We start from the raw sequence: 27,712 nt of genomic DNA, 5'->3' as shown, positions 1-27,712 counted from the left end.
TCTTCAAACAGTACCTCACATGGAGAGGATCAGTTATGAACTTCTTGTTAGAAAAAATTGAAAGCAAATTGGGTCCCTTGTTGGCTGTGTCACACACTGACACAAAGTCACCTCCTGAATGAGTAGGCTGCTCCATGTGTTTGGTCTCCTAAGGCAGCAGCATTGCATAAGAGGGTTTCAGTGATGGAGTGCTTTTTAACAGGATGCTGGTGATAATTTGAAAAACCCAACCTGCAAAATATTTTGTAAGGAGAATCTTAGAGTGAAAATCAAGTTATTTCAGTTCTGTATTCTACTATTACAACAAAAATAAATAATCTAATTAAAATGGGAACACAGGAAGTAATGGGCAATGGCTTGGCACTGGTCTGTTAAAAGTGTTGAGAGTGTAGTGTGGAATGCTCTTCCCAAAGAATTCTAAAAGGAAATCGGGCAAAAGGCTCGGAGAGAAGCAGATTTTTGCAGTCTTAAAGAGGGAATATTCTCACTTGGGTCACTCAGTGCTTCCTGGGACACCTCCAGGATTTGTGTTAAACAGACTTTTGATGCCAGTACGTGTGAGTAGAACGGGGACATTTCCATATAATAATCCACATTCTGTGCTGTGTTTGCCTCTTATGATCCTGATAAAAATAGGGCTAGGTCCCTCTGATGAGAACCTGTGCGAAATCTGGAATAATCTTATGTAGAAACTTGCAGCAATCCCCCTGCAATACACTGAAAAACATGTCTAGAGCCTGACCACAGCTCTGTGCCCAAGTGAAGAGAGAAGATGAGTCTTTCACACACTTGTGGCTGGTATTTGGGGAAGGCAAAGATTCACCAGTTCTAGCGAGGATGACAGAATGGAAGCTTGACTTTTGTGTGAAACCACAAAGTTCAGTATTTCAACAGCCCCTCTCAGATCTGCACAACTTTTTAAGGCATCATTTAATCATGAGCTACAGCAGCAGTGTCCTATGAACCTGCCCTGCCTTTTGTATTCAGTTTTTTTGATGAATGTGACTTCTCATAAAGTAATTTTTGGTAATCCAGATGGATGCTGGGTCTCAGTATCAATGCTGTCCCAAGTAGTGACTTTGGGATTTTGAGAAGGTAATTTTCATTATTGGCACATCAAAATAGAACTTAACTTTTCTTGTATTAAATTGAATTGTTGGAATAACCAATTAGTCTGTGAATCCAAAATCATAAGCCAGTTTGGGAGTGAGAAGAGGCTTGGGTGTTACTTCACAGAAAAAGAATAGATGCTGTGAGAAATTCAGAGTTAACTATAAACTATTTCCTATACAGGACCTCACTGGGACTGATTCAAATTTTCCTAGGTACAACTAAATGCATATCAGAGTAGAAACAGAGACTTAGACATGCTCTCCCACTTTCCTCTTCGTTTCCTAACTTCTAGTTTACCAGGAGGAGAGGAAAAGTAGATTATTTGCTCTATAAATTCTCTGTTGAAATTTCTATGAATTAGGGCTAAAAGTGAATAATGGCTCTTCCTCCAGCTTTCTCCTCTCCTGTCTCATACATATACATTCACACTCAGAAATAGCATACTCTTCATGAAAAGGTTCCTCTCTTTTCAAATAAAACCAATACATTTTTTTTAACATGTCATACACCGTGGATAACTTGATTACCTCATGCTCCTAAATTCAGCTGTTAATTATTTATTTGGAAGTGTTGGGTGGACTGCCACAATTAGCCTTGACATATTAAATAAATAGTTTTTTACGGTAATTGGGGGTTGATGCCATGCTGCTTAGAATAGGCTCCAGTATTTCTTTCCTGTCTTGGAGCTAACTGCAATTTTTAATTTCATGAAACACTTTAGGAGACCATAAGAAAAAAATAATCACATTACAAGTGAGAAGTGTTGAGTAAATTTCTTTTACAAAGAACACACCAGTTATAAATTTAGCCTTTAATTGATGGCATTACGAAGGGCTGAGATGGAAAACAAACAGTGGGAAACCCAATAATCTGTAATGTCAGGAGTCTGCATGGTCTGCTTGCCAGGCTCTGCACAGGCTCTTGAAGAGGCAGAAGCTTCCAGTGGCAAAACAAAATAACCTTCAAATACTCTGTGCCTGTGGTGGAAAGGTGTCCAGCTGAGGAAAAAAATAAGTAAGCAATGCCCTTTTAGTTCTAATTTTTTTTTATCATATTGGCCAAAGGGTTTTCCTGTGCTGCTGCTTCCAAAGCAGCAGGGCAGGACATTGGTTCTCCAGTTTTCTTCCTGCCAGGCTGCACTATTTCCATGGACAAGCTGGCCTCTCTGTTTTATCCTGTCTGTTGTTTGCATCCAGCTCTAGGAAGGCAACTGGGACTTATCAAATCCCAGCTGAGAGGGTGAAGAAAAAGCCCCAGATGTGGCTGCTCTGGGCTGTGCAGGGAGAAAGGTCTGGCTCTGCAACATCTTCTGACAGACTGGAAGATGTCCAAGCTGAAAGATTCCCTCTCACCTCACTCTGGGTGTCCTGTCAAAACAAGGCAGTGGCAGGATTTGGGTTTATATAGCAAATCTACCCATCCAGGAGCTCATCTGGAATTCCTTGTGCTGTGCCTCTCCTTCCATTACTGTGCAGGAGTCTCTACCCTGAAGGAGGCACAAGGAGGAAAAAAGGGGCACTTTGAGAGCTCTAGTGTATCTCAGGCTTCTGTACCTCCTGTAGAGTAAGACATTATTGATAATTTTTGTTGACATGTTTCTCAGGGAGCTTCAGCCCTCCTGTTCTTCCCATTTTCCCTGGGTTATGTCAGGTTCAGAGGCTGCTTCCTTTAAGTTTAGGTATGAATCTGTAACATGGTAATTGTCCATCATGGTGAGCCCTTTCAGTAGCATGTTTGGGTCCAGGTAATACAGACCATAATCCATATGGTTCTGGGTTACTCACCTTTTTGAAGAGCAGTTTTGCCTTTGGAATTTCTCCAAACTCTCCATCTCTAGGGGGCTTCTGGTTGTTCTTTGTGGACATTACTTGGGCAATTGCCCTCAAGGGTGTGAAAAATACTGACATCTAGTTAAAACTCCCAGAATAATATTTTTTTGTACTGCAGCTCTGTAAGCTGTATAGAGTTGATGGTACTTCTGCTCTTTTCTGCCTCTAGGAAGATGCCTGTCAAAGGCAGCCTTGAGAGAAATGCTGCTCTCTGCTCCCCAGTGCAGGTTTGATGGGTGCAGATTTCCAAATGATGGACTTTGTGCAAGGAGATCTGTGTCTCAGCATGCTCAGAGACCTGCTCATTTCCATCCCTCAGTAGCTGACATTAAAGAAACATTTTTAGCCCTATCTTCCTCTCCTTACTAATCAGAATTCTGTTTAATTTTGCAAAATATGTAGTTATTTCTCTGGGCAGCTAAAGCCTCTGACCTTGCTGTCTTTAAATCCAGTATAACTGTATTCTGAGAGGCTGAGAGACAGACTTTTTTCCTGATACCTCTACAATTCCTCTGCAGTGCTGTCTATTAAACCTTTTGTCTTCATCAGGACTTCAAGAAAGAGTAGCCACAAGCATATTTTATAAAGAGCAGCTAGATTTTGGGGTGGTGTTTTGTGGATGGGTGAGGAGAACTGCATGATGGAATATCTAATAAAATATAAAATGGAGGAACTATATAAATTCTTACTGAAGGACTAATTAACTTTCTGGATTTCTAGAAGACATACAGTTTTGGGGTTTTTTGTTTGTTTGTTAGGTTTTTTTCCATTGTTCTGAAGAAGTGAGAAGTCTTGAAGGAGAAGATATGGAAATGTGAGTGTTGGGGGGAACTGTGATAGACTTTTCTCCTTTTTCCACCCGTTTGCAGGGATGGTGTCTGACTTGGAAGGATTCCTCCTCCTGTAAATCCCTGCTGCACCAGTAATTTATGACAGCATTTCTGTTGCTTAGTCAGTGGAGGGAACAAGAAAAATCTGGGGTTTTTTTCTCTTCAGAACTTCCCAGTCAATTATTGTGACTTCTTACATTGAGTTGTTTCTCATTCTCTGCTCCCTTCACATACTAAACTGCCCTTTTCAAGGGGATGAACTTCTTTTGAGAGAAACTTGTGAACTGACTGACAGTCTGTTGTCTAACACTGAAGGAGATAAGGCTTTTTAGCCTTTATCTTTCCTTTAGGCATCTGTATAAATTCAGACAGTGGTGTTTGATGTCATGATTGGATGAATTTTAATAGAAGTTTGAATTGAATTTTAATAAGACTTCTGTGGTGACAAATAAAGACAATTACATAGTTCAGGAAGCTGAATTCATTTCAGGGGGTGAACTAAATTCTGCCCAGTGCTCTGGGAATTTGTTCCCCCCCTAAATAAATCAGTTATGTGGTTACTTGTTCCTCTCTGGGAATACTCTTCTATATCTATCTGAACTTTGTTAAACACATAATGGAAAAGTGCCTACCCAACAAATATTACTTGTGTGTAGTCCTATGCTAGCAATAATTATGGGCTATAGTGCAATAATAATATAGTGAAAGTCTCACAGAACATGTTTTAGGTTTTGGGTTTTGGTTTGTTTTTTGGTGTTGCTGTTATTGTACAGCTCCCAGAGTTATTGCAGTAGACATGGCATGCAGAGAAGATACACTGAATTTATAATCTAAACACCAAAGAAGAGATTCCAGCTGTTGACAGTAAAGAGAGCAGGGGGATGACAAAGATGAGCATAATCTGCTCTTTTTTCTGAGTACACACGGCCTGGCCCGAGCACTTGGGTGAGACATCCATGGAGCTGCTGCTGTGATCAGGGACAGCTGTCACAGCACAGGTTTGCAAGACTGTTTAGTTTGAATGCAAGGAGAAACTGGAATATGAATTAATTTCTTGAAAAGATGATACAATCTATCTCCAGTGTCTCACATCTATTATCTTTCCACTTTTCTGTAAACACTTGAGAATGGATTTTCCAGTGGGCAAATTAAAACCCTGCTGTGACATCTTGTGCTCCTGAGAAACTCCTGTCTCCCTATGTGATGATTTGGTGCTGTCGCTGAGGGGATAATTTTGGATTGTGTGGACTTTATGGCATAAACACAGGCTTCTTTGATGGTGGTCTGATTTTCTAGAATGTGACTGTAGTGGTTGGCTTTAAAAGCATGTCTGAGAGGAAAGTAATCAAAACCTGATAGCAGCAAAAATTAATGAAGTCAGAAGAAAATGCTGTGCCTGTGACTACCCGAAGGGAAAGACACAAACTGAAATGCAGCATGTTAATGAGGACTGCAGCAATCCACTTATTAATTTCTGAGCTGGGCTCTGCAAACTTTTGTGCATTCTGACATTCTGGACATAACTCCAGTAATTTAAATGAGGTTTTGGGTATCCCTAGGTAGAAAGATCATATACATATATACATATATATATATATATATATATATATATATATACACACAGAGGGAGAGAGAGAGAGAGAGAGAAAGATGTATAGATTTTTTTTTTTAAATCATGGGCTAAGGGGTAAGGAAGGCAAATTTGGGGTAAGGAAGGTGATCTTTTAAATGTAAATGATGGGAGCTTATTTTGCATGTACAGCTAGATCCTCCAGTGTGTTGCATTTCCCTTGACCAACCAAATGTTAATCTCTAAGTCACAAATGATAGAAACAAGTGAGAATTTTTCTTTTTTCAGGTCTGCCATGATATTAGGTCTCCTTTTTTTGATAGAGGATTGATCCTTTGGGGAGAGGAGAGCTCATTAGTATATTGGTGAGGGCTTTCTAAAACCTCTCGTTTCACTCTTCTGGTCTCATGTCCTGGTGAGGTGCATTCGTGTGACAGTCAGTGTTTGATGGGGAGGATTGCCAAAGTAAAGCTGACACTTAACAATGGGGTAGGGTCTGCTTGTGCTTCCACCATCTGTACAATGAACAGAAATGATGAGCAACTGCAACCAAAAAAAATGCCTTTGATTGCTCAATAGCATAAGCAATTTTTTCAGAATGGCTTTCCACATACTGAAATACATCTTGTGCGACGAAAGCCTGATTTGCTGTAGGAACACATTGTTTTCCAGAGGCTCAGTCTCATGGATCACTTTTATGGCTTTCCATCTCTGTCCTCCCTCCACAGTCTAAACAATGAGTCGTTCTAGCCACAGGCAGTTTGTGCTGCTTCCTCAGGGCCCCCATTCTGGGCATTGCTTTTTACAGGGTTTTATGCTGCACTAAAAATGAAGATTAAATAAACTGTCCAGATGGTACTTTAAAGATATGGAGTGTGGAGATGTTCCATCTACACACGCCGTGAGTGGTTTCTGATGGTCCTGCAGCATTGTAAGGGAATAGCATTTTTTTTGTGATTCCTTCAACAGAATCACAGAATGGTTTGGGTTGGAAGAGACATAAAAGCTCATCTCATTCTAATTCCCTGCCAAGGGCAGGGACACCTTCCCACTAGGCCAGGTTGTTCAAAGTCCCATCCAACCTGGCCTGGAACAGCTGCTGAGGTGCTGCTGGAGGACTGTGTGTGAAACAGTTTTTATGATACTTCACACAGAACTGCATGGAAACATCTCAACACTTTCATTCTGCAGTTGTTTGACGTGACTTTAATTTGCTTATTTAAAGTTGTATTGTCACTACAAAATCTCCAGGTGCCCAGCTTCGCTCTGACAATCTCATGCACATCTAGACTTCAAATGGAGTCCTCAAATGTTACCTTCAAAAATGCTTTCTAACTAATAAAAATTTAAAATCTCATTATTGTCATAGAGTTGTATTCTATATTTCTCAGTAGTCAGGTGGCAAAAAGCAAGGGAGCCATGGTACACTCCAAGAGGACCCTGGTTTGGGTTTTGGGGAACCAGGATTCTGGAGCTGAGCATGGGTGTCCATCAGCCATGACGTAATTCAAGACATAAATCAAACTCTAGGCCCATAGATAAGATAATTCACTTTCTGGGTGCAGGATGACCTTCCCATCAAAATATAATACAGCAGTAAAATCTAGTAAAAGAACACGTCTGTCCCAGAGAGTAAACCCGAGCCTTAGGTTTTCCTAGAAGTCTAAAGTCTCTAACTCTTCAAAGTCATCTAATTTACATTATATATATTCTTAGTCCAAGCAAATGTCTCTTATACCAGTAGTATATTCTCCTAAGTGCTAAAAGTTTTGCTTTTACTTGCCAGCACATCAGTACAAGGATAATAGCAAAGAATGTCTAATTAATTGTGTGTCAGAGCATATGTTGAAAACACTAAAAAATTCTGTAGTCTAAGTTCAGACTATTGAAAGTTGTAATTTATACTGTTGAAAGTATAAAATCACATAGGTGGGAAGAGCTGTAATTTGAAAGCAGAAGATATTTTTATTTTCAAAAGGATACCTAGATTCAGTGACAATGCTAGCATAAAGATGTTAAAATATACAGAGTGGTATTTTGCTCAAGGAAACAATGAATCTCATGGATTTTAATGTCTTTTGATGAACTATCCTCAGTATTTATAAATACTTCAGCAGTAACTCATAAATAGCATAATATTGATTGAATAACTTAGTAAATTACTTTTTCAGTGATTATCACTGCATCTCTGTTCAATTACTTGATGACATGTCCTGGGCAGTTCCTGTCAGCTGCATTCTTCTACCTCTTATTCCAGTGCTGATTTAGAGAGTGAAATAATCTCTTACAAGTTTATTTTACAGTTGAGAGCTAAAGCTTAAATTTATAATGTCCAAATGAATGAAGGCATTAGGTGGAATATAAAGCTTTACTTGATAGACATATCGAAGAAAGGGAAATGAAGCACTGTTTTAAGCCCAAAAGCTTTCCAGTAAGATCTAGGGACTCAAGGCTGATCACTGAATGATCACCAGGTGTGGAGGATCATGAGCAAGAAGATAATTCGATTTTTTTTTAACAGCCCTGCCTCACCTCAGGCACTCCTGGGCACTTTCCAGAGAAACACAGGTTTGTATCAGCAAATTGGCTGGGAACTGCCTGGGGCAGCACACTGGGCTTGGGCTGAGCTGTGCCTTGGATTAGAGGGGACACATGGCCAGAAATGCCATGCTGGAGGGGAACTGCAGAGGTCTTGAGCTCCTTAACTCTGGTTTGCTTCATGGGCTTGGTGCCCCCAGACTACGAAGTGGAGAAATTGGAGAAATTTACTATCCTGCTGTTTCTAAGTATCCATTTTATGAGTGCAGAGAGTGGTAAATTCTCCCTCTTTACTTTCCTGCTTCTCTTCCCTGGATGTCCCAATGATTTGTGGGAATGAATTATTTTTAATGTTATCTTTTAAAAAAAAGTAATTTTTAACTTGACAGCCTTCCTGTCAAGCACACTTGGGCGGAAGGGACCGCACAAGGCAGTTGCTGCTGCTGAGATCAGAAAGGATGAAAGTGGAGAGTTAGAAATCTTTTCTATTATAGACCTTAGGGTTTTGCATTGTTGTTTCTCCCAACATTTTATTTTTTAAATAAACTTTGAGACTCAAGCAGTGTTCTAATGTTAAAGCCTGATTTCTGTCCCCTTAAAATGCCCTTAAAATAGTAACCAGTGTTCTGCTTGCCTGTTAATCTTAGCCAGAGTCTTCTTCCAAAGAAAAGATACATATGGAATGCAGTCTATCTGAATACAGGTAATTTGGTGTCTTTTGCAGAAAAAGTAGCACAAAATTTTTAGACAAAAGAGGCTTTCAATTTTTCTGTGTCCCACAGAAGGGGAGGAACTGGGGGAACCATTGTTAGGTGACAAAAGCTTAACCAAATTCTCACTGCAGGAAAAATGATGGTAAGAATGAAAATATCTTCTGTAAGTTTTTTAAAAAGTTGTTTTTCTGTTCATTGTAGGTGAATGGGATCAGTGTATTATTTCACAGTGATACTGAAAGATGTTCCTAGCCGAATATCTAATTTAATGCTTGATCAGGGCAATGCCTCTGCTCCTGCACTCTGGAATCCCCAATAAAATGTCAGGCGGTGTTCAAAGACTTTAGGGGATTGGCCACTATTGGTTTATTTTAAAATCGTGGGTTTAGTTGCATTAATAATGATATTCTCATTGACAGTATGTACAGCAGTCAATAAAACCCTCGCTTGTTTAGTTTTCTTTTACTGTATAGGAACCACTTTCCCTACACACTGTTGAAAAGCACTCTATAAATATCTCTGGCCTTTGGAAATAAGAGACCCTTTTTTTGCACTTTATATATCCTCAAAGTATTTACTGAAGCAGAAGTGCCTCCATTTCAGAGTGTTTTGCTCATTGCACGTTTCCCTCCCCGTTTAACAAGATATTAAAAAGATATCCTTCAGGGCAGGCAGTGAAATGTGACGGCAGAAAGGTCACCCAAAGAGCATGAAGATGGCCTTTGAAGAGCTCTTTCTGCAGGAAATAGGGAAGAGAAGAAATTGCTTTCTGAAGTTTCATTTCAGGAATAACAGGTTTTCTTCATTTCCCCAATTTCCCCCTTTTGAACCCAGAATTTCCAGTTTTCCCCCTGCATGACTGGAAACTTCCCTGTTTTAAATTTTTAGGATACTTTTCTTAATATTCTGGATATTTTGTAGGGGGCCCAGAGTGCTACAGATTAAAGTTGTACCTAGTGCATCTAATTTTGGGTTGTGCTTCAAAGGCCTGGTTTAGTTTGTGGAAAAATTAGTAGGCCTCTGTTTTCTTAAAATGTTGTTACTTTTTATAGCTTTGATATAAACTTTCTTGCCTGATCATATTAGTAAGAGGATGAGTCTTTCTAACGCTGAAATAAAGGAGTGCTGACAAAGTGTGTGTGTGTAACTGGGGTCAGCTGGATTTTTGAGATTGATGGTGGCTGGTTTGTCTTCAAAGATCCTTTCTCCTGGGTAATGAATATTTGTTCCATGGTGCTGTTAATCCTTCAGTTTAAATGGAAGTCATCACACTTCTTTGTGTATGAGTACAGGAAAGAAAATAGTGCACAGAAGAAGGAATTGCACCATGCTCTTACCCCTTTTTAATTGCTTCAGTTCACCCAAGCAATTTAAAGACATTATTGGTGCTAGAGCATCATTTATTGAGAACTGCATGTCTAGCTCTAGTCTCAAAGTTTTAGAGGAAGTAATTGAAAATGCACATGTTATAATCCTTCCTAAATTTCTAGTTCACTTAGAGATTTCTGTTAGGGCAATGAGTTATCAGAAATGTCTTTCCACAGATAAAAAAACCAAAAGAGTTTCCCTTGTTTGAATTTTGTTTAGATATTAGAAAAAGGTTATTGTTTTTCATCCAGAGGGTGGTTGGGCACTGGAACAGCTCCCCAGGGAAGTGGTCACAGCCCCAAGTCTGACAGAGCTCAAGGAGTGTTTGGACAACACTCTCAGGCACAGGGTGGGATTTTTGGGGTGCAGTCACTCCAAACTCAGAATATTCTGGGATTCTGTGAAGTTTTGCACCCCTGGATGATACCTTAAATGATAAAGCATGAGGAAAAGAGGGGAATGCAATAACCCCAACTAATTAATCACTTAACAAAGTAAATCAATAACAGAACCAAAGCTGTTTTGATGTTCCAAACAGATTAGTCAATACAGCAGTGACACTTCTCTGACTCACAAGTTAAAATTAGTAGAGGAGTTCTGATAGATTAACCAGAAACTTTCCATTTCATTTTTATGCTTTCCTTTTTCCCTCAATTTTCTGCTACCTGTATAGAAATACCTTTCCTTGGGGTGCTCTGTTATTACAAAGAAGCTGTGTTTGTTTCCTTCCTACTGTTTCCAGACTGCCTCTTTAGAAGTTATTTACTGGAGATCCCATGTGGAAGACCTGTGTATACTGTGCTTTGTAGAATACAGCAATTCCAGTTGCTAAATTTGGATCAAAGCCTATAGACATTTAGATATGCCTCTTTGCTAAGTACATATCTTCCATAAAAATGAAACATGATCTATGATCCCTGCATGAAAAGTTTTGCAAAGAAATGGCCAACTCTTAGTTCAGCTGCTGCTTCCTTAATTTCAAGTTTTGGGGATGGATGCTGCAAGGAACTGAAACTGTAGGTGTTTCATTTTGCTTTGTTGGGTTTTTTAGTTTATTTATTTATTTTTTAAAATTTCCCTCTATGAGTTTGTGTTTCATACATCATCTTAATGCCCTGGAAACTTCTTAAAAGCCTAGAACAAAATAAGCATTGTTATACCAGTATATAACTGACTTTATTATGAAATAAAAGAAAAAGTAATTTTAGTTTTGCTATCCAACTACTGTTTCAATCAGTAGTCATAGGAGAAGAGGCACAGATACTCAAATAGCTGCTTTTCCTTTTTTACTGTCGTGATCACCAGAGCTCAGTCCTTCCCCATGCTCTGTCAGGGACTATTTCTACAATGATTTTACATTCCTCCTGAATATTTTAATGGAATTAATCTAATTCCATATAGTCTAAATTCATGAATTTTAAAAATAATTTTGCTAGGTGTAAATTCTCTGTTAAACCTATGTTGAGGTCATTAAGACACAAGTGTTATTGAGGCAAAATACTCAAAGTACAAGAACATTTTTTCTTTTTATGCTCTATTGCTCTTAGAGTAAATCTCTCTCTTTTGTCAAAAGGTTGTTGACTTAGCAAACGTGCAGATGCTTAATTACTTACAATTAAATGTACAAGACAGGAAGTTTTCAGCACAGTTAGAGGCGTTGTTCCCCAGCCCAGCCCGTAGTGAAATTATTCTCTGGACTAACCAGATAAAACCACTGTGCAGGTTGGTGTCTTTGTGCTGTTCTGCAGAAAGCCTGTTGATAACTGTGAGCTCTGGAATCTGACACCATGACCTAGAAAACACCCTGTTCTTTGATCTCTAATTTTTTAAGCTGAAAAGGAGTGATTTTCTGCCACTGCTTGGCTGCTGGAGTTGTGCTGCTGCACGATGAGCTCCCCGTGTGCAGCAGGGTGCATAGCAGGGGTGCTGGTTTTCAAAACGATCTAAGCATGACACAGTGAAATAGAGACACAGCTGCTGTTGTGAAGAACATCATAATTGTCTCTGGCCTTGCTATTGCCCTCTGGGTTTTATTTCCTCATTCCCTCAGAGGGAAAACTGGGAACTGAGTCACAGCAGATCAGCTGCTTTTGGTCAGACTCAGATCCCCTGGTGGCCTGGAAGCTGAAGGTGCTCTTTCTCTTAACACCAGAAGAAACAGGGAGGTCACCTCATCCCTAATGAGCAGTAGGTTTTGGCTTTCTTTCTGTCTCTCCATTTCTGGAGTCCTTAAAGATGTGGATAAGTTGTGCCATGTCTAAGTTTTACCCTTACTTCTCTCTTCTTGAAAAGGAGTGGCGAAATCCTGACTCCCTTGCCTGCCTTTTCCTGCAGCAGCCATCATTAAAAAAAAAAATAGAGGTGGAAGAATGGAGATATAGGTATTGAGCATCATATAAAACTTTTGTTTGGAAGGGCCTTCTGGAAGTCAACTGCTCAAAGGAGCTCTAGCCTCCAAGGTTAGGTCATATTGCTTGGTTAGCACCAGCATGTTTAGCAAATTTCCATGGACAGGGAGATTTCTGCTGGTGTGCATATTTTTTTTTTCCATATCTCTGATCAAGATTTCCTTCATTAAAACTTTTAACCATTTTCTATTTCCTTCTCTGCACCTCTGAGAAAATCTCACCCTGTCTTTTATGTAAGCTCCCCTTATTGTCAGGACATTGATGGTGAGCAGCCCCTGAGCCTCCTCTCCCAGTTTTTTGAGTTTTTTCCACATCCATTATATGCTTCAGCCCCATGCCACATAAATTCATTCTTGTCAACATCTCCTCATGCTGGGAGCATTCCAAAACTGGACATTGTATCCCAGGTGAAGCAGCTGAGTAGAGAACTTGGAGACTGGGCTCTCAGGGCTGCAATCCAATGTGCATTTAGCTGCCTGGACACCTGTCCTGAGGTTCTTCCTTCCCAAATGCAGGACAGGCCTTGTGCAGTTTCTGGAAGCCCATTCTGGATGTTCCTATGAGCAGCAAAATCCTCCAGCACCTTGACAGCTCTTCCTCCCCAGGCTTGGGTCATCTGCAAACTTGCTGAGAGCTCATTGCATCTGATCAGCCAAGATGATGGGAAATGGTGGGAAAAAAAAAAAAGGTGGGAAATGGTGCCAGCTGTGGTACTGACCCCTGAGAAACATCCCTTGGAAACCTGTAAAAGTTCATGCTCAGAAGCACCACTCTGGTTATGCTCAGTTCCTTTCTGTGCAAGGAAAAAGAAAATAATAAAGGAAACAGAGGCTCTTTACTTGAAATGAGAAAGTCCAATTCTTAATGTCAGATGGGGGTTTTTTGAATGAGAATTTTCTTTGCTGAAGATTATGGCAATGTAGTAGAGTGGAATTATTACATAAAAAAAGCAGAAAAGGATCATCTTGTAATTTTTTGTATGCAGTGTGATAGTCAATTTTGTTCTAATTGGTTTACTATTACTTCTCATCTATTTCAGTTCAGCTGCAAAAAGTCAAAAGTACTGCTGCAGTTATTCTTGACAAAATGCCCTTTCAAAAACCAGCTTAAAGCTTCACAGAACCACTGGTATGGAACTGCCAGGACTGGTCCTGGTCTCCATTCTATTGATGTGTCCTTATGCCTGTGGAAGATGAACACACTGAGCCTCAGATGAGTTTGATTGACAGAAGGGTGCGTGTGCTTGGTTGAAGGATTTGGGGAAAAGGAAGGAGGAGGAGGTTTTCAGCATGTGGCTGTGGAGAGAACTACCTCATCACAGCCTCAGTCCCCTGTGATTCTTTTCACTTAGATCAATTTAATAACCTGACAGATACAAATTTCTTTGCTGTCAGCGTGGCACAGCCAATATGAGAGTGAAGGATCAAGCAGAGCTTGGTTGTGTCTCTGGACTCCTCAGCGCAGGGATGAGGATGGAATACTGGGGGGAAAAGGTCACTAGCTGATCTTTCAGTGCACCAGGCTGGGCTTGCAGGCTGAACAACATGAAATATCTTGTTTTGATTTGTAAACCGAGCAAACAGAGAATGAGACCCGTTGGGGGAGTAGTTCTGAGGCCACATAAGGCCATGGCTGTGTGTGGCTTTCATACACAATGTCAGTGCTTCTCCCTTTCCTTTATAAACCTCTTCAGATAGACCAAGACAGTTTTTTCCTCCTTCTTAATGACTCCCTAGGCAGCTGAATTTTGCTGCGTGGTGGGGATTAGAGCCAGAGAAAATCCCCCTCCCATTACACATCCCCAGGAGCAATATTTTCCTCTCCTGGGAAAGCACATGTGTGCTAGGTCTGTCCACCAACCCACCCAGGACCAGCTCGAGGCTGACTTGGCCACCTGGGTTCCTGTGGATGCTGCTGAGTGGTCACAGTCCAGCCTGCAAGCCCAGCATTTGGCTTTTTGATTTTTATTGTTTGAATGCAATCACAGGTGCTGAATGACTGCTTCTGAGGAGTGCAAGAAGATGGTGTTAGCTTTAGCCTGGGCTGGTTAATCATTGATGGGCAGGCAATAGCTCCTGGCCCCTCTCCTCCTTCCCTCCCCTCACTTTCATTCCCTCTCTTCCCCACATGAAACTCAAATTAATATGCCATGTTATTTCTGGACAAAACCTGATCTTAAAATATGCAAAATAAAATTCTCAGTTTTATTTCTTCAATCACCTTGGCAGGGGGTATTTTTAGCCCAATTTCCACATGAATATTGTATCATAAAAGGGCTGATTAAAATGAGGTAACATGACAGGTTTGGCTCGTAGTGAATGGATATGTTATTTATCCTGTTGAAAGGACATTACTGTAACCTTGCCTGCAATCCTACAGAGTGGTTCCCAGTAAGTTATGTGTCATCTAACCTTTCCTGAAATTTATTCCTAACAACAGACATGTAGATTATCAATGCAGAAGAAATCTTGTATATTCTTTCCAGATGGGGGGGTGGCAAGTAAGCAACCTTACAAACAAAAATCAAAGATGTCCATTGATAAAACTGGAGATACATAATTTAGAATTTTGTTTTAATTCTGGATTTCAGCAGAGGAGTGAAAGAAAAGCATTGAAAGAATTTAGCAGTCAAAAATAATAAAAAAAAGGTAAGCTAAAGGTAAGCTTTTTGTTCTCTTTTCAAAGGGTTTTGCCTTCACTTTGAGTAAGGTGTTTAATTTCCAAAGCAGATGCCTGCTATAGTGTGAGCCTATTATTTTAGGAAAAAATGACAGTCTTATCTTTTCTATTGAAGATTTACAATTAACCCCTGAAAAAGTTTCCTGAGTTAACAGTAACATGACTTTACTGCAATGCTGTTCAGCAGTAGACCTTGAAGCAGTAAACAGAAAACCCCCAAGGGCATCCTTCACACTTGACAGGTGGTAAAAACAAAGCTCACAGTGAGCCACCAGTTTGCCCAGCGCACCAGTGGCATGGCTCTGCCCCAAATTCAGGGTTTCAGAGTTCTGCTGTGTCACTGGGTGCTCTGAGTGCCACGGGCATTGTGCTCTGAGGTACAGGGAGATCAGCAATTGCCCATCTCCTGTTCAAGAAACATCAAGGAAATACCGGAATTACAAACTGCGCGTGAAATCTCTTTGCAAAAAGCTGGTATCAGAGTTTTTGACCAGCATATTCTTCTCCTTTAAGGCATCCTGCTTCTCTTCTCTCCTTCCTTTTCACAGATCTGGTGAATGGGTCTGGAGGAGAATTGCTGTGGTCATTCTGTTCCTAAATATCACAGATGGTACTTCTTAACTTCTTGATTTCTGCACTGGACCCACTAAATTCTGATTGATGTGCCACAGGATTTTCAGACAAATACCATATTTTGCTTTGAATTTTCCATGTCCTTTAAAAGTCAGCCATCCCTATGATTCATCTTTAATTTCCCATTCTAATTCCTCTAGGTTTAGCCTCTGCCAGTGGATGTCATGCTGATTTTGCTAGAGTGGAGCACCTTTTCAATGTCAACTAAATGAAAGCAGACTCTAATATCAGTTCCCTGAGCAGATATGGTGACCCAGGTGATGGTTCATTTTTTTCCATGCTGCCTTTCAGTTTGTGATCAACAGATGAAGACTAGTTGAGAAATGGACAAAAAGCATTCTCTGTAATCAGGGGAAAGGGCTTTGAGACAGGCCCCAATGTAGTATTTCTTTCCTCAAAACTGTTAATTTTTTCTCTGCTGGTTGAGAATTTAAAAAAAAAAAAAACCCAAAGGATATTTGCAGTTCTAATGATAAACAGATACATGGACATTGTGCACTTTCGTTATCAGCTGCTCTCGTGTTAATGATTGATGTAACTAAGGCTGTGCCTTGTTTCCTTAGCTTGGCTGCAAGTTAGGATGGCTGTAGGTAGAGCCAGAGACACATGGGGTTGAGGAAAGGGGATTTCTGTCTGGCAATACAGGCAGGAAGCTGTTTTTTAGCTTTATTTCCTAAGGAAATTGGTATTTGCAATGCTGTCTGTATGCCTGTCCCCAGTAATTTTTCAAGTTAGTGATTGATTTCAACAGTATTTGAAACAGGACAGAAATCTCAGAAAGTAATTATGTTCTACAAGTTGGCAGAGGTGAAGATCTCAGTGGGACAGAGAGGGTTTCTTGTACCCTTGATGGGGTCATAAGAGACTGGGTGGGAGCCAGGGACAAGACATGGGACAGTAATCATAAGCTTTTGAGGGAAATTAGGCATTTTTTATTCTCCTGCTCGCAGGAAAACATATTCTCTGTGTGCACACGGCAGGGCATTGTGCAAGGGCAGAGCTGCTGCTGCACTGGGACACAATTTACTGGAAATTTCTCACATTCTGTCCTTTCATTCTCTTTTTGTGAAGGAAAAAGTGTTTGTGGGAGAGGATTCATCTGACTCAAGATCTGCAGCCAGTGAAGCCAGAGCATCCTTGGGTGATTGAGGCTGAGGCTGCTGGTCAGGCAGTAGCATGCTGCTACTTTTGGCAGAAATATTTTTGCTCATTTGGTCCAGCAGACTGGGAAGGGAAGTGGATGCTGAAGAGATGGTTAGGACAAGCTGTTTGTATCTGGTCTTAAATAGGAAGCAGTTTCTCCATGCTTGATTTCTTTCTCACTTTATTTGAGCTATATTAAGTGAATGTTATGCACAATCTATTTTCAGAAAGTGGTAATTACATTAAATTTTCTTCTTCTGGTATTCTTTCATTTTGTAATGTATTCAAATGCTGCTAAGATATTGTCCAGACAAGATGACGATAGAATCTGATCATCTGTTACTGTTTTACTAATGAAAGCAAAATTGGAAGATTATGTAGCAACTTTGAAAAGGGTACTTTGACAGTTTTTATTTTATTGGACTTGTTCTAGTCTATTATTTAACAAACCACCTCTTTATTGCTTAAAGAAGTGATTGCAGTATTTCACAAGGAACTCATTTGTCTTCAATTTCTATTCACTCATGCAGTGCTCTTCTGATAGCTTTGTGCTCTGCTTCTCATGCTAAACCCTTTTAAAGCAGTTGCTGGATGAAGTAAATTAATGAAATTTGGCATTCCAGCCCCTTTCACTGCCTGGAAATACAGTGCCAAACACAACCTGGGTCGAGCACATGTATTACCACTTCAGCACAGGCTGATGGTAAAACTGGCCACTCCTGAGCCTGCAAAACCTTCATCAAATACCCTTTATTTTTATGCATAGATAGCCCTTTTAAAGACACTGAATAAAGCAAATAGTAGAAAATCTTTTCTAGCTCTGGCGGTGGCCAAAGCTAAATATTTGTACCAGGAGACAAACATGTATCAGCAGCTGTAAATACTGTAAACAGTGCTGGAACATTGCTGCAGGTTTTTGATCAGAGACAACCATCAGTTTGCTCTCTGGTGCTATAAATTATTCTGACATTTCAAATCTAGTGAGTGAAAACTGTATTAATACACATGAAAATCAGCTCTGGTTTAAAACTCTTGGCAGGGATTTCAGCAGGTTAATTGAATTAGGGTCTGTGTGTGCTGCTTCATCCTATCAATTTTTATCTTTTAGTTTTATTGATAGATCATTTGCTTGTGTAGTCAGGAGAAAATGAGAGTCTAACCAGCTTTCTCATTATTTTTCTGCTGTTCAATCATCAGTGCTTTTCATTTCTTGTCTATAAGGAATTTGATGAAAATGTTTTCTACATTCCTGTAAATACAACCAGGCAACTTCCATTTAGGCTGCAAAGGTTTGTTAGGTCTAGCTTCAACCTTCCTACTGTATATCTGGGTGAAAATAAAATATTCTTGGTTTCTTTACACTTAAGGATATTTATGAGAATATATATATATATATATATATATATATATAAATGAATATGTATGTTTTGCAGAGATAAGAAATTTTGGAATTTTATAGCTGTGAATTGAAGGTGTCGCCAATGACTTCTCTTTGCTACACAAGCTGTCAGAGGAACTTTTATAGAGGTTAGTAATGGAAGGTAGAGGGGTAACCGTGGCAATGTATCCTGTCATTGTCTCTGCAGGGCTGCTCTTAAAAAAGGATTCTCCTCTATGTATCCCCAAGTCTACTCTGAATGAAAAGCAGCCCTGAACAGAAGTTGGCAGTCAGTGGAACGTGGAGAAAGCCAGGTGGGGGGGGTCTTTCTTCAACACCTTCTTCATTCTGATTGTTTTTTCACTTCCCAGTGAAGTGAGAGAAGTTCCTGCCTCCTGCTCCTCCCTGGCACCAAGAGCCTGGCATGTGCAGGAGGGAGCTGCTGCAGGGACAGGGCAGGCTGGGGATGTGACTGGGGTGGAACAGCTGGCACAGCTGGCACAGCCTGACGTGGGTGTCCTGAAGGAGCTCAGTGGGGACAGAAACCTCCCATGGAGCACAAGGGCAGAAGCTCACTCCATGTCCATTTTCAGTACAAATACAGCCCATGGAAGCCAGGCCTCGTGATTCTTCTGCCTTTTGGTGTTTTAAGCAGGAGGTGTCAGGAAAGTTACCCCAGGGGGGACTGACTTGTGGCAGCCAAGTGCTCATAGCAATGTTGCTTTTTGATCCTTTCATCTTGGCTCTTCCTACCACTGGGAAGCAGAATTCACCAGGCATTGGATTGCTCACCTGTGACAGGAGATGTGAGCTGGGATTAGACAGTTGTGAGCTGGAATTAGGTCTTTGTGTTGTGAGCTGGAATTAGTTGTTTGTGTGATAGGGTGGTTTTTCCTACTGGTGATGCATTGTTGCAGTCTCAATCCTGTTCAGTGCAGGGGGAGCTGCAGGTCCAGTCCCTGGTCTGTACTCCTGAAAATCAGCCCTTGACCCACAAACTTTGGAATTTTTCACAGGTAGCCCAGAGAGGTGGTGGATACTTCATCCCTGGAAAAATTCAAGATCAGGTTGGATGGGACTGTGAGCAATCTGATGTAGTAGAAGATGTCCCTGATCTTTTCAGGGGGGTTGGACTTGGTAACCTTTAATGGTCCCTTCTAGCCCAAACAATTTTACAATTCTTAAACTGCCTTGGAAGTCTTTGCCACCAAGGAGCCATTTTATAGTCAATGCCCTGTTTCACTTTCCTGAAAGACAAGACCGTTGCAGAGGTATTTAGCAACCTGCTTGCTTTTGTTTCTGCTGTTGCTGTCTTAATGTTTATCTTAGCCGTCAGGTCTCAGGCTCTCTTGCAAACCAAAACCAAAAACTTTTTGCAAGGCAAAACCAGTTCAGTGCTGTGGTCTGGGGGATTTATAGCTTGGTGTGTTTCACCAGGCACTATTTGTTCCCTCCCCTCAGCTCACAGCTCTATACTCAGGGCATGTCCATTCTGCACTCACAGGCTGACTAAAGTTGAACACAGAGATGAGGTTGCCCTGCCCGGGCCTGAAGGCCTGGGAAGGGAGAGGCATGCTCCATGTTATTATCAGCTTCCCAGCCCTCCTGCTGCTCAAGGAATGCAGGGGATGTCTACAAGCAGTGTGTGCAGTGTTGTGATGCTTCTACAGTGCTCAGGAACAATTCTTGTAAAATGGTGGAAGGCACTTTCAATAAAACCCCAACCATTTACCACACACTTTCTTTGAGGACCCGGGTTGCTGCTGGAGTAGTCGCTCTAATGGAACTGGAAAGGTGTCATGCTGCAGTTGTTTTCATATTTGTGTGGCCTCTCTTTATTACTTTACTTTTACTGGGTCCACTATTGTATTTCCCAGTTGGAGCTAAACACTCCTGAGCCCTGGGGATTTTTTGCAATTACTGCCACTGACAGAGCAAACAGGAGTGAGGAGTCTGAGCTGTTGCTATAGAGTTTGTATATGACACAATGCCTGTGAAGCACTGGGCATAATAACCATAACATGAAAAATGAGCTATTGATTCTCTTCCCACTTCCAGGGAATGAAAAATTTCCTCCCAGTCTGAGAACATCATCCTCCTGAGTGCTTGTCCGTGGAGGTCTGACTCCATTCTCTGGGCACCATTTAGTTTAGGCTAATGAAAAAGTTGAGTGTGTTTGAGGAAGAAGCTGGTCACAGGCTTATTTAGTGTCTGTGCAGCATAATCTGTGCTATGATTTCATGGCACTTAGGCCTGTGAGGGGCTGCTTTGACTTTGGGTGGTTACCAGTCCTGCCTTGCATCTCAGGGGGCAGCCAGGGCTGGATCATGGAAAGCATCAAGTGGCAATAGGGCATCCTTACTCATTCTGAGCACTGTTTCAACCCCTGTATAAATATCCTGCTTGATGTGAGCAAAGATGTCACAGTTGTGGTGATTTTGGCCTAATCGTGCCAGAAATGTTCCAGAAAGATCAGCCCCCAATTGTCTGTCTTACACAGAGGCAATTTGAGTAGTCATCCATCCATCCATCCATCCATCCATCCATCCATCCATCCATCCATCCATCCATCCATTAATCCATCCGTCCATCCATCCATCCATCCATCCATCCATCCATCCATCCATCCATCCATCCATCCATCCATCCTCATGGGCTAAAATGTATCTGTTTTCTTTGATGTGATCAGCTGTTTAGTCATTCTTGAAATCTTCCTTTTGGTTCTCTTTGTTGGGATTTCAAACACTGCCTGGTGCAGGTTGGCTGGGATCTCTTTGTGGCCTGGGAGATGGTCACCCTGCCACAAGGTTTGACACCACTTTTGCTTCCCATGACATCCCTCTCATTGGCTTTAGATCCCAATTTACAGGGCAAAAAGCCCACACAAAGCAATATTAGTTCTTTGTGGGCAGCTGAAAGAGGAGCACCATGTAGATATCAGCAAAACTTGGCTGCTTCTCTTGCCAGCACCAGTGCCAGCATTTTCTCTCATTGGCTCCATGAAGATCTGGGACCTTGTGTTTCATTTGGAGTTTTGCTCGGGACTCAACCCAAGGTTGGGATATGATGCTGCCAAGTTTTCTCTGGTTTTGTGTCAAGAGCAACTTCGGATTGAAGCTGGAATTGAACCAGGCACGTGACCTAACTCCTCTACTGTCTCCTACATTGAGGAAAGCCAGTCCTGTCTAGCCAAAATGGAGTCAGAGGGTGTTATGGGTTCCTGGTGTAAGATCAAAGTAGAATCCATGGAGGTTTTTACTCTCCCATTTTCTCTCAGTCTCACAAAAGAAATTCTGTGGGACAAACCTTCAAGCAAAGGTTATGAATGTTCTTTTTCCCCCTATCCATTTCTGAAGCAGTCAGGGTTAGAAAATGACAGCCCTTTTTGAATGTGTGGTTGAAAGAAAAGGATGTGAAAGCAGTGAGTGAAGCTCAGTGGCTGAATGCCAGGTGCCTGGACCTGCTTCATCTCTGCAGTCTTGGGGAGAGGTCCCCAAAAGCAGCAGCTTTGAAATCTTTGAAATATTTTTCTGGGCACTGAGCAAAAGGCTGTCACCTGAGGGTAGTATACAAGAAGCCAAGTAAATTGTTTGATGTGTCAGCATTTCTGTTGATACAAATAATTAATGAGAAAATTGATTTTTGGACCAAATTCCTTCTCTCAAGGAGAAAGGTTCTTTCACTAAAGGTATCTTGCTCTGCATTTAGGTATTTCTGCACTATTTGTCACATACCAAAAAAAGGCATTGGGAAAGAGGATTGGAAAGGCATTTTTAAGCCTGTTTTCAACAAAATCCATAGCATGAAATTCATTCATGTGAGCATGGCTCTGTGTAACCCCACAATCAGTTGGGAGGGGCAGGCAAAAGACCTCTCTGTATGTGCAAACACTTTTTTTCTTCCTTGCTGTTGCCTCCCTTAGATCTTCATCCCATCATTGGCTCATGTCTGGGTGCTGCTGTGCTGAACATCTCTGCCTTGACACTGGGTCCAGAATCAGAAAACCCCTTCCATGGTCTTCTGCTGGGCTTTGCCTCAGCACAGAGGGCAGACCATGGGCATGGCCCATTAGCTTTAGTGCTCCCAACTGGAGCTCCTGTTGGTTTTGGTCATGCAAAACACCTCTGCTGTTGACAGGAATTAATTTGCCCAAACTGGGAAGAACCAGGAGAGATACTTTAAGGTATATTTCTGTTCAGAATGAAGATATAACTTCCACCTATTCATAACCAACATGCTTTATTTTCAGAATTTGCATGCAGAATGACAAGCAGGGAGGGAAGGAAAAAAGACACCTCAAACTCTGTTTTCAAATGTAGAGAGAGAAATCAGTGCATTTCATATAGTTTCAGCTCTCATTTCATAGCAGTGTGTGTTTCTGAGCTCGGTGCTGAATCAATCTATTTGCTTTCCATCTTGGGCTGCCTTTCAAGCAATACCTGACCAATGCTGATCAGCCTGGAGAGATGTGATATGTGACCTACCCCCTCGACTTGCAGCAAATCAGGTTCCACATGGTCTATTTATAGAAGTCTGGTTTCTGTGTTAGGCTCCTGGAATTCTGCGTTTGCTTCGTCTGGAGTACAACAAAAATCTTTTGATTAATTTTAGAGGCAAAGCTCCTTGGAATAAAATTTGCTTTAATAATGGAAGTGCATTAAAAATTTATATGAGAAGCGGGAATTTATGTCTCTCTGGGAGCTGAGATTTAAATACAGTCTTACCTGATACAGACTTTCAAGATGTAATAAACACCAGATTCCCACTGGATATTTGAGCCCTGTTTTGGTCTCCATTCCCATCCTGCTTAAAAGCCTTTCTGCTAGAAGCTGGCTTCCCCCTCAGAGCTTTTCCCTGTTCACCAGCATAAGTGAACACACTCCCTCTTGGTGAAGTGGAAATTCTTTCCTCTCCTATTGCCATATTTCTGACCTCTTTTCCCACTGACCTCTGCTGAGTCTCACACTGTGGGCCAAACCCAAAGCTGTGCTGGTGCTGGAACTGCAGCAGCACTGCCTGGGGTGGAGTGATGCTCTCCCAGACTCCTGAACATCAGCACAGCCCTGAGGAACCTCTGATATTTTGCTTTACAAGCCATTTGTGCCTGGTAACCCAGTCTGGACCAGAGCTGCTGGTCCCCAAGCCAGGTTTTTGGGTAGGTTTCTTTTTTTAGCAGCTAAATATTTATATTTGCATTCTCTTGCTGAAGATTTGTGTATTAGTACTTTGTCCTCCTCTTCAGCAAATTACATTTTGCTGATTTTTGGGCTGTCATCAAAATCCTGTTGAATTTTATTGTTTGCTCCAAATCATCAGTAGCATCTTCTAAGTTGAATTAGTTTATTTTTTTAGATTCTTTTTCTCCTTCTCCTCGAACTTACATTCTCAATGGAAATATTGGCTAGATCTCAGGGCTCACCCTCATGAGTTTCATCTCTTTGAAATATTTTTGGAAAAATAGATACCACATTTTCAGTGATCTCTCTCTGAAGCCATATTTTTCATTATCTTTAAATCACATGCATTACACACTGATTCAGATCAAAATTGAAAGACAGACAGTGAAGTGCCATGGCACAGGCTGTCACTGCTGTTCTTCCATCCCATCTGAAAGCAGGAAACTCTCTGATTATCAATAATTATTGTCTGGGTCAGCTCGATTTTGTAGCCCTGCCTCAGCCAGAGTGAGGATTCAAAAGCAGGTAACCTGTAAAAATGTTTTATCTGTGACAGTATGAAACAGGCACCCCGAGGTAGTAGGTATTTTTGAATTTAGGTTCAAAAAAATGAAAGAAGAGATGATGTCATTTTATTCTGGGGTCTGAACACGAGGCTGAGGATCCTGAGCCTTAAAACTTTGCACCTGGCTTGGTGACTAGGCATTACAAAAGGGAAATTGTGTTTTTTATGACTTTGTCTTTTTTTTTTTTTTTTAATATATGTGTGGGAAAAATGCACTGATTTACCACTGTGAAGGCATAACATTTTTTAAACTTACTTGTACCCACACAAATTGAAATAGAAACTATTATTTTAACATTAATCATTACCTCATTTTTTTTTATAACACAAGGTACTCCTTCTCAATGAGTGCTGGCCCTAAATCAGATCTCAGTCTTACAAATCAATCTTATTTTTTCTTCCAACTATCTTGTATTCTAGTGTGTTTCTTGCCTTTTACAACCCTTCCAAAAATCTATTTAGTTTTTGTGTTCTGCTTAATATACTCTTCCAATATTCAATTTGTCAGAGGTTAAGAACATTCTGATTGAAGTCTTCATCAGTTCAGAAATAGTATCAAAGGCAAAAACTATAAACTGGGGAAATCTAGGGTACTTTTAAATTTAAAAGGCTAATTTAGGCTAAATGGAAAATGGAAGTGAACAACTACCCTAGCATTTTCACAATAGCCAACCAGATGCTGTCTGAAAAAGAAATAGCCTTAATATCCTCATTTCTTTTTATGCTAAAACATTGGCAGGTACTGATATAGGAGGCACACTAACTTATTTGCACTAAATTGGGCACAGTTCACACTGTGCAAAAGGCTTTCAGCTGCCGTTGCATAAAACGTGGTACAGAGGCCCTTGGATTCTGGAAAGCAATGTGTGAAATTGCCTCCCAACCACAGGTTTGGGAAATTACTGTTTGCCTGTAAATATCAGCCACTTCAGAGTTGTTTTTCACTGAGATTTTTCTGCCCAACTCCTCTCACTTCCAGGGATCAGAGTGGAGTAATTACATCTGAAATTTGAGAGCACAGGACTTTGAGTAAGGAGTGTGATACTCTGCTCTGAACAGCCTCTGGGGCAACTCATTTCAAGTACAGAAGAAGAAAAATAACAAATCACCACCACCAAAAAAAACCCAAACCAAACCTAACAAACAACCCCCCAAAAAAAACAGCACAGCAAAATGGTTTGAATATTTGCCCAGAGATGAATTTGGGTTTTGCCATGGTAGTGGTGATTTGCATGGGAAGAGAAAATTTGTGATTGTTAAGACTGGTTGAGATTGTTCTCTTGAAAAGGCCAGAGATTTAAATCCTCCATGGAGAATATTGTCATCACAGCAAAGAGGCTCCTCTGAAAGGTTTTCTATGGAAGTAAGAAACATTTGGGTACCCAGACTGGCTTTTTTTTTTTTTTTTTTTTTTTTTAATGTATTTTTAGCACTGATCATTATCTGTTAAGAGCAGGAGTGAAACACTGGGAAGGATATGCCAATTTGTTTTTATTTTATACTTTATGAATGTACCCTGTGTGTGGCTAAAGCTTCCTGCTTAGCTCAGTTAAAGCCCTCTCCAAGGATCAGTCCTTCTCCCATCCCTGACTGTGCTGTAGTCAGTAGTCAACTCATTTAGGGTTTTCTTTTCCCCCATAATATCTCCATCCTGACATACTCATCCTGTTGCTAAGAGCAGTCTATTATCAAATTCGGTGTCTAGACAAGCAGACACAGTGAATGACTGGCCTGATTCAGCTCTGTTAATTCATTAACTACACAGATGTACAGCCGTTGCACAAATATATTATTATTGTAGGTAACACCAGAATTAAGTCTACAAAAAAGCCATCCCACAGTACTTGGAAGGTTCAATCAATCTATGGAATGAATTGGTTCCATCAATAGATATTTGAGGTCATATTCTGGAGCTCTTAATATCAAGAAAATTCACTCTGGTGAACTTCTGGAAAGTTCAGTTGCTTTCTGATATCAGGGTTTTGATCCAACCCCATTTCACAAAGAAAATGATCTTAGATTTAGTTGGCTAGCACAAGTCACACTAAGGATGATGAGGATTATTTGTCTTGGTGCATGAGCTTTGTTGATCTGCCAAATGCCTTTGCAAGATGCATCACATAAGACCAAAGAAAGCCACTGGGAAACCAAAAGAGGAAGGAGAAAAGAGCCTACTATGTGGTGCATAAGTTTCTCTTTTGTAGCATGATTTATTGGTCTCTCAGTTTTGTTTCAGGACCCAGCTTGGATGACAGGAGCCTTCAGTGAGCCCACATAGGCTGTCTTGACAGAGATGCATGTGGGATCTGTAATGTAGAGCAAGCTGGAAGGAAAGGTGGCTGAGAGTCCAGGGATCCTTCCTTCCTTCCTTCCTTCCTTCTTGTTTCTTTCTCTTCTTCCTTTTATTTTATAGGAGGTTGTGCATAACACTATGCATTTGCTAAATCATGTGTTTTCCCTAGGCCATGGAAAGTTTATATCTGCTTGTCCTCATTATATTTTGGCATTGCTTGCTACTTAAACAAAAATATAACTTCATGCCACTGATTTCCCTTTAATGACCAATAAGCCATGAATCAGCAGCAAAATAAATTCTTGGATAATTCCAAGAGTATTGCCATCCACTGATATTTATCTTTACAGTGGATATGAAGTAAGATGAATTATAGAAACCCCACCTACACTTGTGACACCTACATATTTCTCAACTGTTATTATGCCCATGCTATCTGAAAACGGATTTGGTGTTAGAAATGTGCCTTCAAAATATTGATAACAATAAAAAGGCAGCCCACTGAATTACTGTTAAGGTTGTGACTGTAGGAATTTGTGCATAATTAGCTCACTTGTGGACTATAGGTATAGATATAGAAATTAATCTCCTTTAAATTGAAATGCCTGAAAGTCCAGGCTCTGTCCACTGTCAGTGGAGGGAGATATACAGTCCCAGGCCAGTCCTTCCCTGCAAGAGCTGCCCAGGACAGATGGAGTGGAAATACATTTGCAAGTGTATTTATCTCCATGACCTTAGAGAGGATCTTGCTTTTGCATGGCCGCAGGTTGAGGAGATGAATCCTATTGATGGGAATGGTTGTATTAATTTATATGGTTTTTATGTGGAAGACTTTGCAATTGCAATTGTTTTATGGGACAGGTCTGCGGAAAAAGTGTATTTTACCTGAACAAAAAACCTTCCTGTGTGGAAGTGCACACAGAGATTCAGCAGAAATGAAGGACAGACCATCAACTCTTTTTGTCACAGCCCACTAAGTGTCACTCAGCTACAATATTACCAGTCTGAAGACTTTAGGATATATGTTTCAGTCTTCCAGAAATTCAAATATGGGCTTCAGGCAGAAAAAGAAGCAAGAAAATTCCTGGTGCCCATGCCCGTGGGCCATGTTAAATTACTGTATAGGTGGAGTTCCTTCAGGATATCCCATCCTCCCATCTTCCAGAGAAAGTTGAAAAATCCCAAAGCATGGGAGGCACAGTCTGTGCTCCAGCGTTGCTGTACATTAAAAATAGCAACAGCTGTCTCACAGGATGCACTCCTGGCCCTCATCTTCCTGGTTTTCATTAAAATGCAGGATTTGTTGCTGCTCAGTGTGACACCCCTTCGAGGAGAGTCTGTGGTTGCTCCGTGTGCCTCGCTTTTCCTTCTTGATATTCCCATCATGGCTTTGTATGGGTTGAATAAGTGAAAGGGGGGGGGGGGGGGGGAATTGAATGGGAATTGTTTGAAGCAAAGGGGAGATTATGATTTTT

The 27,712-nt window shown here is 40.8% G+C and overlaps 1 protein-coding gene across 3 annotated transcripts in view; it reads left to right on the top strand.

Moving 5' to 3' along the window:
* The window catches only part of TRAPPC9 (trafficking protein particle complex subunit 9), a 431,865-nt gene that overhangs the window by 358,654 nt on the left and 45,499 nt on the right, over positions 1-27,712 (top strand). Inside the window, exon 20 of one of the 3 annotated variants that reach the window (XM_041420837.1) lies at positions 5,631-5,692. The exons of the other annotated variants lie outside the window; for them this stretch is intronic. Coding sequence (XP_041276771.1) covers positions 5,631-5,641 — 11 coding nt within the window. The 3' untranslated portion in view covers positions 5,642-5,692. Of the gene's footprint in view, positions 1-5,630; positions 5,693-27,712 lie in introns of those variants that run through there. 3 annotated transcript variants of the gene reach the window in all.

This window comes from Onychostruthus taczanowskii, unplaced genomic scaffold, assembly GCF_017590055.1.
Source record: "Onychostruthus taczanowskii isolate IOZ18803 unplaced genomic scaffold, ASM1759005v1 scaffold66, whole genome shotgun sequence".
NCBI classification, from domain to species: Eukaryota; Metazoa; Chordata; class Aves; order Passeriformes; family Passeridae; genus Onychostruthus; species Onychostruthus taczanowskii.
The sequence above is the reverse complement of the archived record's forward strand: the minus strand, read 5'-3'. Positions and strand labels throughout refer to the sequence as shown.